The sequence below is a fragment of the Pollicipes pollicipes genome, unplaced genomic scaffold (genome assembly GCF_011947565.3).
Source record: "Pollicipes pollicipes isolate AB1234 unplaced genomic scaffold, Ppol_2.1 Scaffold_7261;HRSCAF=8764_pilon_pilon_pilon, whole genome shotgun sequence".
In the NCBI taxonomy this organism is placed as follows: domain Eukaryota; kingdom Metazoa; phylum Arthropoda; class Thecostraca; order Pollicipedomorpha; family Pollicipedidae; genus Pollicipes; species Pollicipes pollicipes.
The window spans coordinates 17,437,862-17,451,348 of NW_023597054.1; the positions used below are offsets into that span (position 1 = coordinate 17,437,862).

The 13,487-nt window shown below is 53.4% G+C and overlaps 1 protein-coding gene across 1 annotated transcript; it reads right to left on the reverse strand.

Moving 5' to 3' along the window:
- Window positions 1-3,467: 3,467 nt before the first annotated feature.
- Window positions 3,468-13,298, reverse strand: LOC119111117 (phosphonopyruvate decarboxylase). The gene is made up of 10 exons (XM_037234945.1): window positions 13,052-13,298; window positions 11,238-11,353; window positions 10,733-10,753; window positions 9,080-9,227; window positions 7,698-7,828; window positions 6,924-7,083; window positions 5,440-5,605; window positions 4,846-5,062; window positions 4,123-4,323; window positions 3,468-3,506 (listed from the first exon to the last, which is right to left on the reverse strand). Exons 2-10 carry the CDS (start codon window positions 11,343-11,345, stop codon window positions 3,468-3,470), a joined length of 1,191 nt encoding a protein of 396 aa, XP_037090840.1. The 5' UTR covers window positions 11,346-11,353; window positions 13,052-13,298.
- Window positions 13,299-13,487: the final 189 nt, after the last annotated feature.

The following is a 13,487-nucleotide window of genomic DNA, read 5'->3' on the forward strand; positions in this document are numbered from 1 at the left end:
AGCTGCGTAAGCCGGAGCCGCTGTTTTGTCGGATGACGAACCGTACTGACACATAGTGGCCGACCACGCACTGGACGAGGTTCTTGAGAGCGCTGCTGTAGGTCTCGGTAGAAATGTGAACTAGAAGCAGACGAGCGGCCAGTGCCAACCATCTGAAAACAAAGCGAATATATTACAACAATGCGCTACGAACTTATCATTAGATCATACAAAAAATTGCGCCTCTTTAGTGTTTGTAATTATGCCGATATCCAGAGTCCTTAAATATGACGGACTACATATAAACAAATATGCTGGTAAGCATGAACTAACCATCAAATGATGCGACATACTACAGCACAAGGTATGATAATCAATGCTCAACAGTGAGCACATGAAATACCAATTGATACTTGATGAACTTTACTTACTCATTGCTATACGTTCGAAGATAATGCATTTTCATATTTACCTGAAATGGTTTGATGGTCCGATTCGCAGCTGGGCTGTCACGTTTCGGACAGAGCCGTTTTGAACACCGGCGGCCAGAAGGTACAGCAACTGCTAGTTGGTGCTCAGCTCCCGAATCAGGTCGACCGGCAGGTTTGGCATGTACCCCGACCTAGGCTTGAATACCACAACGTCCCTCTCCCAGACCTCTCCGGCACAGGTCTTGCCGATGGGTCCAGTAAAAAAATTCGATCCCGTGGTCGTGCCGTCCAAGCTCGTAGCAGATGGTGGAGGCTCAGCTCGTTGCCCTGCAGCTGGCAGATGAACCAGTGTACGGGTGACTCGGTGGCCAGCTCAAACAGCCGGAACACGTCGCCTATCGTTTCGGCGTTGACGGTTGTGCCATCGCAACCGAGCACATTGATGCTCGGACGTCGCGCTGCGGGCTCATGGAGTATAGGTCGTTGAACAAGTGCAGGGCGTGACCAAACTCGGACGTAAAATGAGTCACGTAGCGGTTGCCTGGCTCAGTGATGACAGCCACGTGTTTTTCGACGGCATCCGTCTGGCCCCGTGTGGCTCATTTAGCTCTTGCCTTCGCGTCCGTCGGAGTAGAGGATGGTCAAACCTGACTCGTGGATTGCTTCAAAATTTTAATGAGCCGTCTCCTTTCTCGTTCTGTCTCTTGCGCAGCAGATCTTCTTAGGATCTACGATATTTGATTTCAAGTAGCCAGTCCGTCTCTACTGTCTTCTTCAAAGGCGTTGATAATGGCAGCAGTGGCTCGGTTTGAGCCACCGTAGTTGCCAACTGCCAGAGCGGTGTTAGTCAGACCGATGACGTAATCATATACAGGGACGGTGGTCTCAACCGGAACGAACACTCGGCGTCGTCGCCACCTTCTACCATGTACGGAACCGTGTAGGAATCCGTGCTCTCGGCTAACTCTCCAGCGCTGAGACCACATGGTCTCGGAGCAGGCTCGGGTCAGCACTTGTAGCCAGCGCAGGCTGAGCAGACGGCGTCGTTTCAGCAGTCGGCGGGGAGGGTGATTCAGGTTCAGCAGCAGATACCGCCTCACTGGTGGCCGAGCCACGACGCCCCTGGAGTTGCCTAGTTATCCTCCTCATTTCGCGAGCCCCCCTTGCCACAATAGCATCCCGGTCATATGACCTCAGCGTAAGCTTCCGGTGCCTGCACTGGTCCTTCATGGCAACTTCCCCCTGATACACTGAGCAGGCAACTGGGCATGGAAAGCTGCACTGAGGCTTGCACTAGCATTTCGCGACATCAAGAAGCTCGTTGAATTTCGCAGTGGCGGCGTTGCTGTGTCACTCTCTTTCTTTGATCTCTTGATGATAGCTCTGTTGGGATGACATCAATCCCTCTCGATCAATTTTGTCACGTATCTTAGATCATGAACAGGGATCGCTTCGTTGGTCCACAGTACCCTGATTTCTATCGTCGCGGTCTTGAAGATGGTATTAGTGAAATACCTCTTCGATTCGCTCAGTCACCTGATGTAGCTCGATGTTTTCCCGTAGTCGGCAGTTGGTGATGGGACGGTAGAGCCGGGTGGCCTATCACAAAATGTTTTGTGCGTGACCGTGTGGCCCTCGGCATGCTTATGCAAGTAATTGTTCGAAATAAATGTTTTAGTACCGGCAAAACTAAACTAATAAACCCATATCTCTCACGCAAAAACCACATGAATTCATCACATCACATCACAGGGATGTGTTAACAATAACGGACTTAGACCTAACCCGGTCTGCTGGAGCATTCTCATAACTGCACAGCTTTGGGTTTTGCCAAAAATTAATGTTCCTTACTAAAAAGTCAGGTTAAAAGCTGTCTGGCAATGTTTTGCTGGTGCTCTTCATGATACACACACACACACACACACACACACACACACATATATATATATATATATATATATATATATATATATATATATATATATATATATATATTTCATACTTAATCCACCAAGTACCAGTAGTGTGGAATGTGGCAGCTTTGAGGCTTGTTGGAGGATGATCCCAGTGCGTAAAATAGGTGGCGCTAGTATCGAATACGGCTTCCTTGTACTATCAAAGAAAAACTGCTTCCGCCTCACGAATATCAACATTGGTGCGGTACGACGGACCTGAAAGTTTTTTATTCATCCGTGTGCCGAAGAAAAGCTTCGTCTCAGCTGATTGCAAGAAATTCACCCCCTCGATGGCACACCTTAATGGACATGGAAGCATCACAACACGACACACGTGGGCTCGTTGGCCGCCGAGCATGCGCGCCCATAAAGCGCCGGACTAGCCGGACCGAAGAACAGTAATATGGCCAAATAGACTAGCATCTCGGAAAGTTCGCAGTCTGTCAATCTCGTGACCGGCGCGCGGCACTCTGCCTGCCACCTATCGTGAGGCAGGGCTGCATGAAGAATGTCACGGCTCATCGGGAGCCTGAACACGGCCGCCACCGTCACAGGAAATCATCGCAGAATGCCTATATCACAGCGTGAAGTCAGTGACGTCATGCCGCGAGACGCCAGCTGGCGAGCGCCCGTCTGTCTTGTAATTCGGAAGCGGGAATGTGTGAAGTAAAGTGAATGTGAATGGCAGTGAAGTGGACACGTCCGGTCGTAAGCGAGACCGGCAGCGGTGGTGAGAGGCAGCGCGCAGCACCTAACGCGGTCCTCCGCGACGTCAGCACGCGGTCCTCCGTCAGACATCAGCACGCATTCCTCCTGCGGCCGTCCGTCAGACGTCAGCACGCGGTGCTATGTGAGACAGCCGGCGTCTTCACGGGAGGCCCAGCGAGCCTCCACGCACCAATTTGATTAGTTACCCTGGTTAAATCAACGCTGGGCGGGGTCGCACCGTGCCCTCGGCGGTTGTCGGAGTGCAAACCGCCTCGGCAACAGCCACGGATCCGCGACCGACCGCACCAGCCGCAACGCCTCCGCTCCTTCCCGCTCCCGCCGAGCGGGCGCGGGGCGGCCGGCGCCCTCGCTGCCTGCCGCCGCGGCCCCGCACTCAGTCGGTGGCCAGGAACTGCATGAGGTCAGCCTTGTTCTGGACGGGCGAGCGACTGGGCCGGCCCAGGTTGTCGCGGGCGCCGGCCGCCACGCGCACCTCCAGCAGCACGGGCCCATCGGCGGCGCGCAGCTGGCAGACGGCCGCCGCCAGCTCCGGCCCCGTCTCGGCCCGCATCGTCTGCCGGCGGCCAGCGGTCAGCGGCGGCGCCGACCTACCGCAGCTCTGGGCTGGCAGCAGGGACGGCATGACATCGATGGGTGTGAGACAGGTGGCCGAGCCACGCAGGAAAGACCGGGCTGACATCGAAATCGGCACGGAAGAGGTGGGGAGGCGGGCCCCACTACACGTCGGTAGGTCCTCTCTGTCGAATGAGTGACCGACCACGTGACTGGTGTACAGCTATTTGTACCGATTTCAGTAGAGTGCGACCACCTCACGAATACAGTGGCACATCAGCTACGTTTTTACGGTAAGCCACAACGAGCAGCCTCAATAGTTCGGACTAGACACAAACACGACCGGACCGGCAAGACACGACACCAGAGCCGGCGCCGGCTCGCGGCACGACCTGACCCAGTCAAGCCTCCTCAACCCGGCAGACAGACTCTGGCAAGGCGCGGCACCAAATCGGCGCCTGCTGGCGACCGCTCACCTGACGGTAGCCGCACGCCAGCGCCACCTGCGCGATGTCGAGTGAGGCAGGGTCGGCGGCGGCCGTCGGCTGACCGCCCACAGAGTCGTGCGCGCCGTTGTTCAGCACCACGTGCTTGAAGTTGCGCGGCTGGCGCTGCCCGACGATGGCCAGCGAGCCCATGTGCATCAGCAGGGCGCCGTCACCGTCCAGACAGACCACCTGGCGGCAGGGGAGGGGGAGGGGGTGAGTACCGAGCAGCCGGCCGGCAGGGGCGCGCGACGGCCAGTCCCGGCGGTGGTGAGCAGGCCGACGCACGGAACACGGCGGACTCACGCTGACTCGCTGAACAACGCGCCCCACCAGCGTCCGTGTCGAGAGCGTTGCGAATTATTTCCACACAGGGTCGCATGGTGTCCCCAAACAGATGCCTCCGGAGAGGTGGGACAAAAGGAACGAGTGACCTGGACGCCGGATGAAGACGTGGCGGATATTCATCCATCATCAAGGTCCACCACGGAACACAGAAAAAAAACATTATCGAGCACTCACTCGGATCAACAGCCCGACACGGAAGGCCGAACAAAAATGACTGAGGCATATACCACATATATGCCTGTCTACGGTCCACAACCAGTTTAGGAACCTCACCAACACTCCATCCCACGCCAGAGCCCTGTGTCTTTTCCCCTTGTCAGACGCCTGCTCGCCGCATCAGCACGCCTGCTCGCCGCATCAGCTCACCTGCCTCGCCGGCTTCTGCAGAGCGATGCCAAGCGCGATGGACGAGGCGTGTCCCATGGAGCCGACCGTGAGGAAGTCGCGCTCGTGGCCCTGCTCGCGCGCCACGCGGTATTCGAACAGCTCACGCGATGCCATGCCCGTGGTGCTGACCAGCACGTCGCGGTCGTGCAGCCCGTCGGCCAGCAGTTGCAGCGCCGCCTCGCGGCTGAGCGGCGAACTAGCGCGGCGGGGTCGGGCGGTCAGCGACGGCGGCCAGGTGGTTGGGCCACGCTCCTAACGCGTGGGACGGCAGCCCCCGGCTGCCTTTACCAGTATGCGTGTAGGTAGTTGACACAGCAAACGAATGGCAAGTACATATCCGACTAACCACATGTGAGCAAATCAGTTATGCAAGGGCAAACAAGTGAAAACATTCCTAGAAATATGAGTTACTGTTCAACATTCAGCAAAAACGCTCGTAGCTGAGAAGCTTTCCCTAGTTTTTTTTTTTTTGGGGGGGGGGCGAGGGTAACAGGCAGAACATTACAACGCTTCTCTTACAGCAGCACAGCTGGTTTGGGCATTTGTCGCATGCTCGTCCCGCTGCAGACTCACTCGAACGCCGGTTCTAGCTCGAGCGCATGCGGCGAGAACGCCTGTCGCTTGACCAGCAGCGCGTACGGCCCCTGAACGGTTCGCATGTGCCGGAGGGCCGTGTGCAGCGCCCGCTCGGCGCCCGCTATGTAGTCCGGCAGCGGCTCAGACGGGATGCCCATGGCGTCTGGCCAACACAGGGATAGCGGGGCTAGTCAGCTGGCACCACCGGATCGGGTCACGGGCTCACGCTGGGCGGCGACAGCACACGCCGTAGGTCAAGCGACCAATGCAGCCGACATCAGGGCAACGGTGGGCAATGGTGCCAACTGCGAGTCACTACATGAAAGCATACAATACCGTGCTGCAATGCCTTAACAACCACGTGCTTTGAGAGAAGCTCAACAAACAATACTGTTGTTTTCGCGTCAATAGACAGGTGGCAAACAGCACAATACTGTTTCATCCCGAGTCAATTCTGTGAAAGTGGGTCAGTCCATCTCAGGTTTAGTGCGAGGATAACGTGATGCTAAGGAGCCTGGTACAATCAGCCGGTGCAGCCTCTGATGATCAGAATGATACCGACGACGCTGTTGAGCGCCTCCGTCCGCATCCCAAGTAAAACAATGACCAGACCTGTCGCATCACATGGACCCAGAGATTTTCCCACATGTCCCAAGACTGCTGACAGTTCTGAACTGGGAGACTGAATGATCCGCGTTAGTGACTTCTCCCAGACATCAACATGTGCTGGGCTTTCGACTCATTTACGACAGCACCAACTGTCAATGAACCTGCGACCTCTCCCTGGAAAGACTGAAGGTATGTGCTGAGCCTGAGATCCATTACACTGGCATCCTAGCGTGCACAGGAAGCAATGTGACTCCTGCCCATTTTTGCGAAGCCCTCTACGGAAAAACACGTCGTCCGCCTTGGTCTCAGTACCATAAACAATGTCTGTGATCAGCAATCGTACCTATCAGGCCTACGTAATCGCGTCTGGGCCATCTGTGACTATTATGACAGCACACGGCAAACCCGCGTCAAGCCGCTGACAGGCCCGTCCGCCCATGTTGGACTTCAGACCGCTGGCGAGCGTGTGGCTCGAGAGATCCCGTCTGTCGGCAGCGCTCCCGCGACCCGTCCGCGAGCGTACCGTCTATCTGTGGTGACCATGCGTGACAGAGCGCCCACCTCTGCGGTACCCCTGCGGGCCATCCATCAGCACCTCGTCTGTCCGTACGGCGGCGCGCGCCATCTGTCGACCGTCTCGGCAGCCCGTCCATAGCGTGCCCGTGCCACCCCTGTGATTGACATGGCGGACCCGTGGTTGACCTGGTAGGCACGCGCTGCCGGCCCTGGACCACGTGCTGAGGCTCTGTGGAGCCGTCCGAAAAACGGCAGCTGGCCTAGCGGGCTGGGTGCGGTCTGTCCCTGCACAAAGCAGGCTGGGTGCGGTATGGCCCTGCACTATCTGCTGCGGCTGACTGACCCATGGGACTGACCTAGCAATCTGGGTGTGGCCTGTCCCTGCACCATGTGCTGCGGCTCGTCTCGCTTGCCCGGCTCGCCGCGCCAGCCGATCAGCAGCAGCATCGGGAAGCTGTACACGTCCGGCGAGGCCAGCGACAGCAGCGGGTTGGCCGCGTTGCCCAGGCCAGAGTTCTGCCGGCGCCAGATCTCAGAGAGATGCAACCATGCCAGACGCGGCCGGACTGGGAACACGGCTTCCTAAACACGACTCGGGCGTGGCGGGCAGCACATTACAACAGACACGAAGAATGCAGCGAAAATGGCAGAGAAAGGTCCGGATTTTCAAACTATGCGGTCAGCACAGCCGCAACGGCGCAGAGGCTAACAACTCCGGTTCAGCCGGCAGTGAACATAGCGATACGTTAACTTCGCAAAATTCTCACTCAATTCAAGGAACTAAGTACCGATACGCATAATGAACCATGATCGGCCCCTATCGGGCCATTCTGAACAACCGATGCGAGTCTCTGCGAGTTCACGGCCGGAGGCAAGGGCCGTCACCGATTCACCGGTGGAGAATGAGCCGGTGGGGGGGGGGGGGGGGGCATGACTGACTCTACATCGCTCGAGTGAAGCTTAGCTAGTCAGAATGTTTGGTCACCAAATCATCGGTCACTCCTCACCTCGAGCACAATTTTGGACCATCTCCCCCCCCAATGGAGCTGGATACACCCAGGCTGCCCAATCCTGGTGACGCCCCTGCCACACAGCCCAGCTAGGATGGCGGCTGGCACGAGCTCTCTCACCTGCAGATATACGAGCGGAGTGCGTCCGGTGGCCAGGTGATAGCCGGCCGCCAGCGCCACCGCCGAACCCTCGTTGGCCGCGATCACGTGATGCGACTCGGCCACGCTGGCCGTGATGTACGCGCAGAAGTCTGCCAGATCGCGAGTATCAGGCTAGGCACAGAGTTGCGTGCACAATGGCTGCTCTGCGTGCTCCGTAGATGGCACCCGAACAGCGTCGATGCATGGTGCAGCGGCAAGAACTACCGGCAAGAGGCGCCACCTCGCTGCGCGGCCACTAGTATAGCTTGGTGAACCCTTCTGCATCGGGATCAGATGACGTGGCGAGTGGCGCGAGCTTTGACGTGCGCCGCTGGAGGCCGCCTGTTTCACCAACGGCGATAGTAGGAACAACTTCGGTAAGAGAGCTATATTTGCTTTTTTACCGAACTCTCTATCTTCGAACATTTTCATCTCTCTATCTTCGAACTCTCTATCATCGAACATCGTAACATTCGTGGCATAAAAGCTGTGACATTAATGCCGAGCAAATCTAGGTCATGTCAAACTGAGTCAGCCATATCAGGGACTTCGTCAAGAACTTAGATGTGAGCGCTGTTAGCATAGTTTATCTAATTCAAAATACATTGTGATAGTTTTGTTTTTGGTGTGTCAAGTGATATATTATGATAACTTTGCTATGATCTGTAGCTGTGTTCTATTCTGACTCAGTAAGCAAGCGTGCCTGTTTCGCTTGGTGACAGTGTTGTGCTTGTCTCGGAAAAAAGCATGTGAGAAAAAATACAAATGCCTTAAAGTCCTTTTGCCGCCGTCGATGACATACAGACAGGCTAGCAATGAAAGGCGTGTCAAAGAGAATATCAATGTGTGTTTCAGCCGGTACGGGCGTGCGTGTGGTGCAGGCGTACGTATGTAAAACGTCCGGCGTGATTTTTCACCAGAAAGTCATGCCATCTATACCTTTGAAAGAGGACTGGGAGACTCTAAGCAGAAAGTCTTGACAGATGGGAGTGGCGGGCGTGCCCGTGATCAGAGACTGAGAGACTCTGAGTAGAAGTTTAGGCTTAACTGATAGACGGGAGTCGAAACCCGCCTGTATATCTTTAACGCACATTTCACTGGGAAATAGGAATCTCGCATCTGCAAACGGTTGGAAATCCCTTATCAAGAGAAGGGGGGGGGGGGGGGGGGGGCGTCTGTGGTACGCCTTCCAGCCGGGAGTCGGGTACACGACCACGGCATCGGACATCAAGAGAGGGGGGTTGGGGCGTCTGTAGCACGCCTTCCAGCCGGGAGTCGGACACATGATCACGGCATCGGACATATCTTCGAGAGCAGGGAGTGGGGCTACACCTTTGCACAGACACCCGGGCACACCGCACCTTTGAGCAGCGAGTCGGGCACGCCGCAGAAGAAGTCGATGCCGACGTCGACGAGGGCGCGGTGGAAATCGGCCGGCGCCAGGAAGTCGCGCACCAGCTCGGACATATGGCCGGCCCGTCGGTTGCGCCGCTGCTGCTCCGCGTATTGCTGCGGCGGGCAGAAGTGCCACGCTGGCGGTCTCACACGCCCAGTCGCCGCCACCGTCCAGTGCCAGGTGCAGCCTGTACAATGTCTAGCGAGCACACTCAGCGTGCCCAAAAAACCGAGAGCCATGTCTCAAACGCATGCAGGAGATTGCGCCGACGGCGGACGCGCAGGAGCCCCTCCCTGGTCCTGCCCCGCTCCACCCCCCTGAAACAGTCTAGCATCTACCTATAAGACTACAAGTAAAATACAGCGCTTGCCTGGCAAAAAAAACGTCATCGGCTTCCTTCGAGGAATAATGAGATACCTATAGGAGGTTACAACAAGTTATACTGTGGGCTGCATTCATCAAAAGCGGCTTATCAACTCAAAATGATAACTAACCCGCAAACTGTGATGATGCTAGGTCGTTATCACAATGTTTTCACTATCATCACAAACATGCGTTGAATTGTATTTGACGGGCGTACGACGCGCTTGACAAGTACGTGCAATTCTCATGAAGCACTGACACGCCGCATTCTACACCAATCAGGAACACCCGTATTGCGACCAGCTTCGGAAATTGGGGCACGCCACCCTGGTCCTCGCTGCAGATTTTGAAACGATACCCTCCTGTTTGTCGAAAAATAGAGAAGATCTGACAGTTTTGGGACAATCCACATGCCCAATATTCAGAATGGTCGACGACGTTTTTAGCCTCTCCTTTGCTGCCTGCATGGCGAACGCGAAAAATGCTGTACTGGTAATTCAGCAGTGCTCGATACGAGCCTCCGACCGGGTGCGTTGTTTGGCTTGTCCGGCACAGAAAGGTCAGCTCGCAGTTGGCCAGGGGATCAACCAAACCCGGAACGGCCGCGTCGCAGCGCTCCACCATACGCTAAACCCTCTGACATCCTGTCTGGTGAAAGGCCAAGGAGAAACTATCAAATTATCGGAGTCGGTCCATCCTGCATGTCTGGCTCCCAACAACGGCGACAAGCTCGGCTATGCAAGGGCTCTAAATCTGAAGCTGTCATACAAGTCACTCGACATAGCTTCCTACAAAAGATGTCACTTGATCCGATGGCAGTAGCTGGGATAGGCATACCTCCGATCGGCAGTGAGACACCACGTGTCTGGAAACCGAGCATTCCCTGTCCTGTTATGATTACCACTTGGCTATCAATTCAGCCATGGTTAAGCTGCTCATGATGGTTCCAATCAAGACTCAACCATAACTAAACTTAAGTATAAACTGTGTTCCACCCAATTGTAACATAGGGATCCAAGCACTGCTAGACCTGTGGCTTCTAATTGGAATGAGCCCATCAGAAATACTGTTTCAGCGATGTCTGCCGCACCACCAACCACTGACAGTCATGTGGCCTTGCCGCGAAATGGTCAGCATTAGCAGCACCACCTGCTACTACAGCAGGCACAGAAGAGGGCAAATCACTATTGCGATCCAAGCAGCCATGCAGCGGTGGCCGGCACATAAAAAACATCACAGGGATTGGAGAACTTACTTCCTCCTGCCGAGGAAAGCTCTGCAACAGCGCCCAGAGGACTGTGAGGATCGGGCTGCAGCAGGTGACATTATCGCTGTCATAATGTCATCACACCAATACACTGCAAAAAACAACAATACAGGCATGAAACATAGTGAGACAGATGACAACCATAAATAATATCACAATGAAATTAGGTTGAGATGCAAAAAACACACATTGAAAACATCAGGAACCAGTGCCTTGAGACTGCTCCCTTCATCAGTACATTAAACCCGCAATTATTTGTGTGAAATTTAGTTTTTTCATGAATGCACCTTGGTTGCCTCCTCACACAATCCTGAAGAACAATGCTTTAATGCATCACACACAAAGGTGAACTCTACTTTATCACAATGACTGGCTATTGACTATCAAGCACATGCTTCAAAAAGTGGTTCATTGAACAGGTACTGAGCAGGTAACTGCACAAACTCCTTTTCAAGATCCAACAAATTAACTGACAATGGAGAGAGCAGCTTACAGATTCTGTGTGTTTCCATTGTTGACCCTTTGCACCAGCCACAGCAATAAGACACTGCCGCAGTCGCACTGCTGGCTTCCTCAGTGACATCAGAGACTTGGAAAACATCGCTAGACCTGGAATCAAAACAGACAGATTCTCTGACAAAATAAGATAGGATGGGGGAGAGGGGGCAAATATAATTTAACCATGCTTGCTTTTATTCAACATGGGCAGAAAAAGTACATATTTTAATCAAGCTAACAGAGGTGGCTCTAGCATTAGTATTTATCTTTCCACCCCAGTATTTCAAAATTCATGCAGTTAAGTATGCTGCATGTAAACATCATTCACCACTGCAAGAACTATGGATCCTGCCAGCCTCAAAACAGGCACAGCACATTGTTGGCTGCTAATTTGTGTCCTTTGACCTCAAACCTTGATATCTGATCTGCCCAGCCCCTTCGCCCAGCCAGCATCTAGATACTGGGCTGATCCCGTCCAGCTGGATACTGATTGGCTGATGTTAAGAGAGGAAGGGAGCAACAGACTATGAACTTTGATATGAGGATGCAATAGCATGAAAAAATCACATCCATGTCACCTAAATGGCAAACACTGAAAAATTTCCATCCACACCATTTTTCCAAGTATGCTATTGGTGATGGCAGTAAATCTGTCCACTGACCTCTTTTCTGAATATTACCATGCCAATGATTCTGGCTTTTGCAGTTGTGCCAAACAAGATCACTTAATAACTTGAGCTTTGCTTTAATGCAATACTGCCAACAGAAAACCATGCCTATAGATAAATAGGATGGGTTCTGCCAGCCACTCATGCCAGCTGTATTGCAACTAGAGGGGGCCAGGGACTGAGCCTGCCATATTTCTGAAAATTATATGCCATACCCATGTGCATTGGCATAAGGAATATCCCCAAATGTCTGTCCTCCTAACATGGGAGAACTTCTGTTGCACCTGGTTGCTGTTGCTGCTCAGTACCTAACGATCATCACATTTGGGCCAACCTGAACCCAACCCACCTTACTTGTCTAATCTCACTCAAGGCTAGCCCAAGCTACAGATACAGCAATGAAAAATGGGGCACAGTATAAAAGGATATGCAGAACACAAAAAAGCTATGCAATCACATTTCAGACCTTCCAAATTCCAGGCACAGGCCACCAGTGTCTCCTGACTGAGATGGCACTGAGATGGCACTCTCTAGAGGTGACACTGCACACCACATGCGATGTGGGTAACTTGGAAGTAGCAATCCTACAAAACTGATCCTTATCAAACAAGCCCAAGCATGTTTCAAGACTGGTGCCAGTACAGAAGGCTTAGTTCAATTTAGACAAGAAAAGTGAGTATGGAACATTTGATAGCTGGCAAATGATTTTGAGAGACTAAAGCTGTTTGATGTACCCTCACACCCCCCCCCCCCTCCCTTCCATCCATCCAAACCACATCAAGCAGGGCTTTTTAAAAGAGTTCAATGTGGGGAGATTAAAAATTCTGATGATGTGAGCCAACTAAAATGTTTGTTCAACTAGCTTACACTATCATCCTGGTTCCTAGCAAATTAGGGTCCCTTTGGTTTTCAGATGAAAGATGATAAAACATCTTGTGAATGGGCTGTGGTATATGACATGCCACAGCTCATTCACAAGATGGGCTGTGGCACATTGTATGCCACGCCCATTAGGGCATAGAATGATGCTGAATCAGTGTTACCACGGCTGAGGGTGGATGAGGGAATTTGGCCAGGCACAGGACCACCAGCTCTGCCCCTCAGACATACGCACTCAGCATGTTAAAATGTCCCTACTGACCTCAAGCACCCACTTGTTGAGTTCCGGAACTCAGTATCGATCCGCTTCCAGTGAAGCGCCCGTTTCCAGTGGGCCAATGAACGTCCTGCAATCCTCTTGACGTCCGTAGTCACGCGACTGAAGGCCACGCAACGGCCTACGTGAACCCGGCTTATACCGCCCGGCAACAAGCAAGGGAGACGATTATCCGAAACTATATCACGTTCGTTTTTTGTCCAGAATTACAAAAGACAAAAGAAACCGAGACACAAACATTGCGCCGCTTTCGTACCAAGAACGCAGTAGTCATCTCTCGATAGTAGCTACCAGATAACAGATAGGAAAGAAAGCAAAGGAAATATGAATAGATCATATTGGAAATCCCCAGTCTTCCCAACCAGCTTTGCCAATTAAGGACAATTTTGACCCAGGGCGGATTCAAGGTCGGCCAACCGGC

Coding starts and splice junctions, on each gene's coding strand:
- LOC119111117 (XM_037234945.1), bottom strand. CDS start 11,345: ATGTTTTCCAAGTCTCTGATGTCACTGAGGAAGCCAGCAGTGCGACTG. Junction 5,606..6,923: donor GGCCACACCCAGATTGCTAG/GTCAGTCCCATG, acceptor TGTGTTGGCCAG/ACGCCATGGGCATCCCGTCT. Junction 4,324..4,845: donor TGCAGAAGCCGGCGAGGCAG/GTGAGCTGATGC, acceptor CCCTGCCGCCAG/GTGGTCTGTCTGGACGGTGA.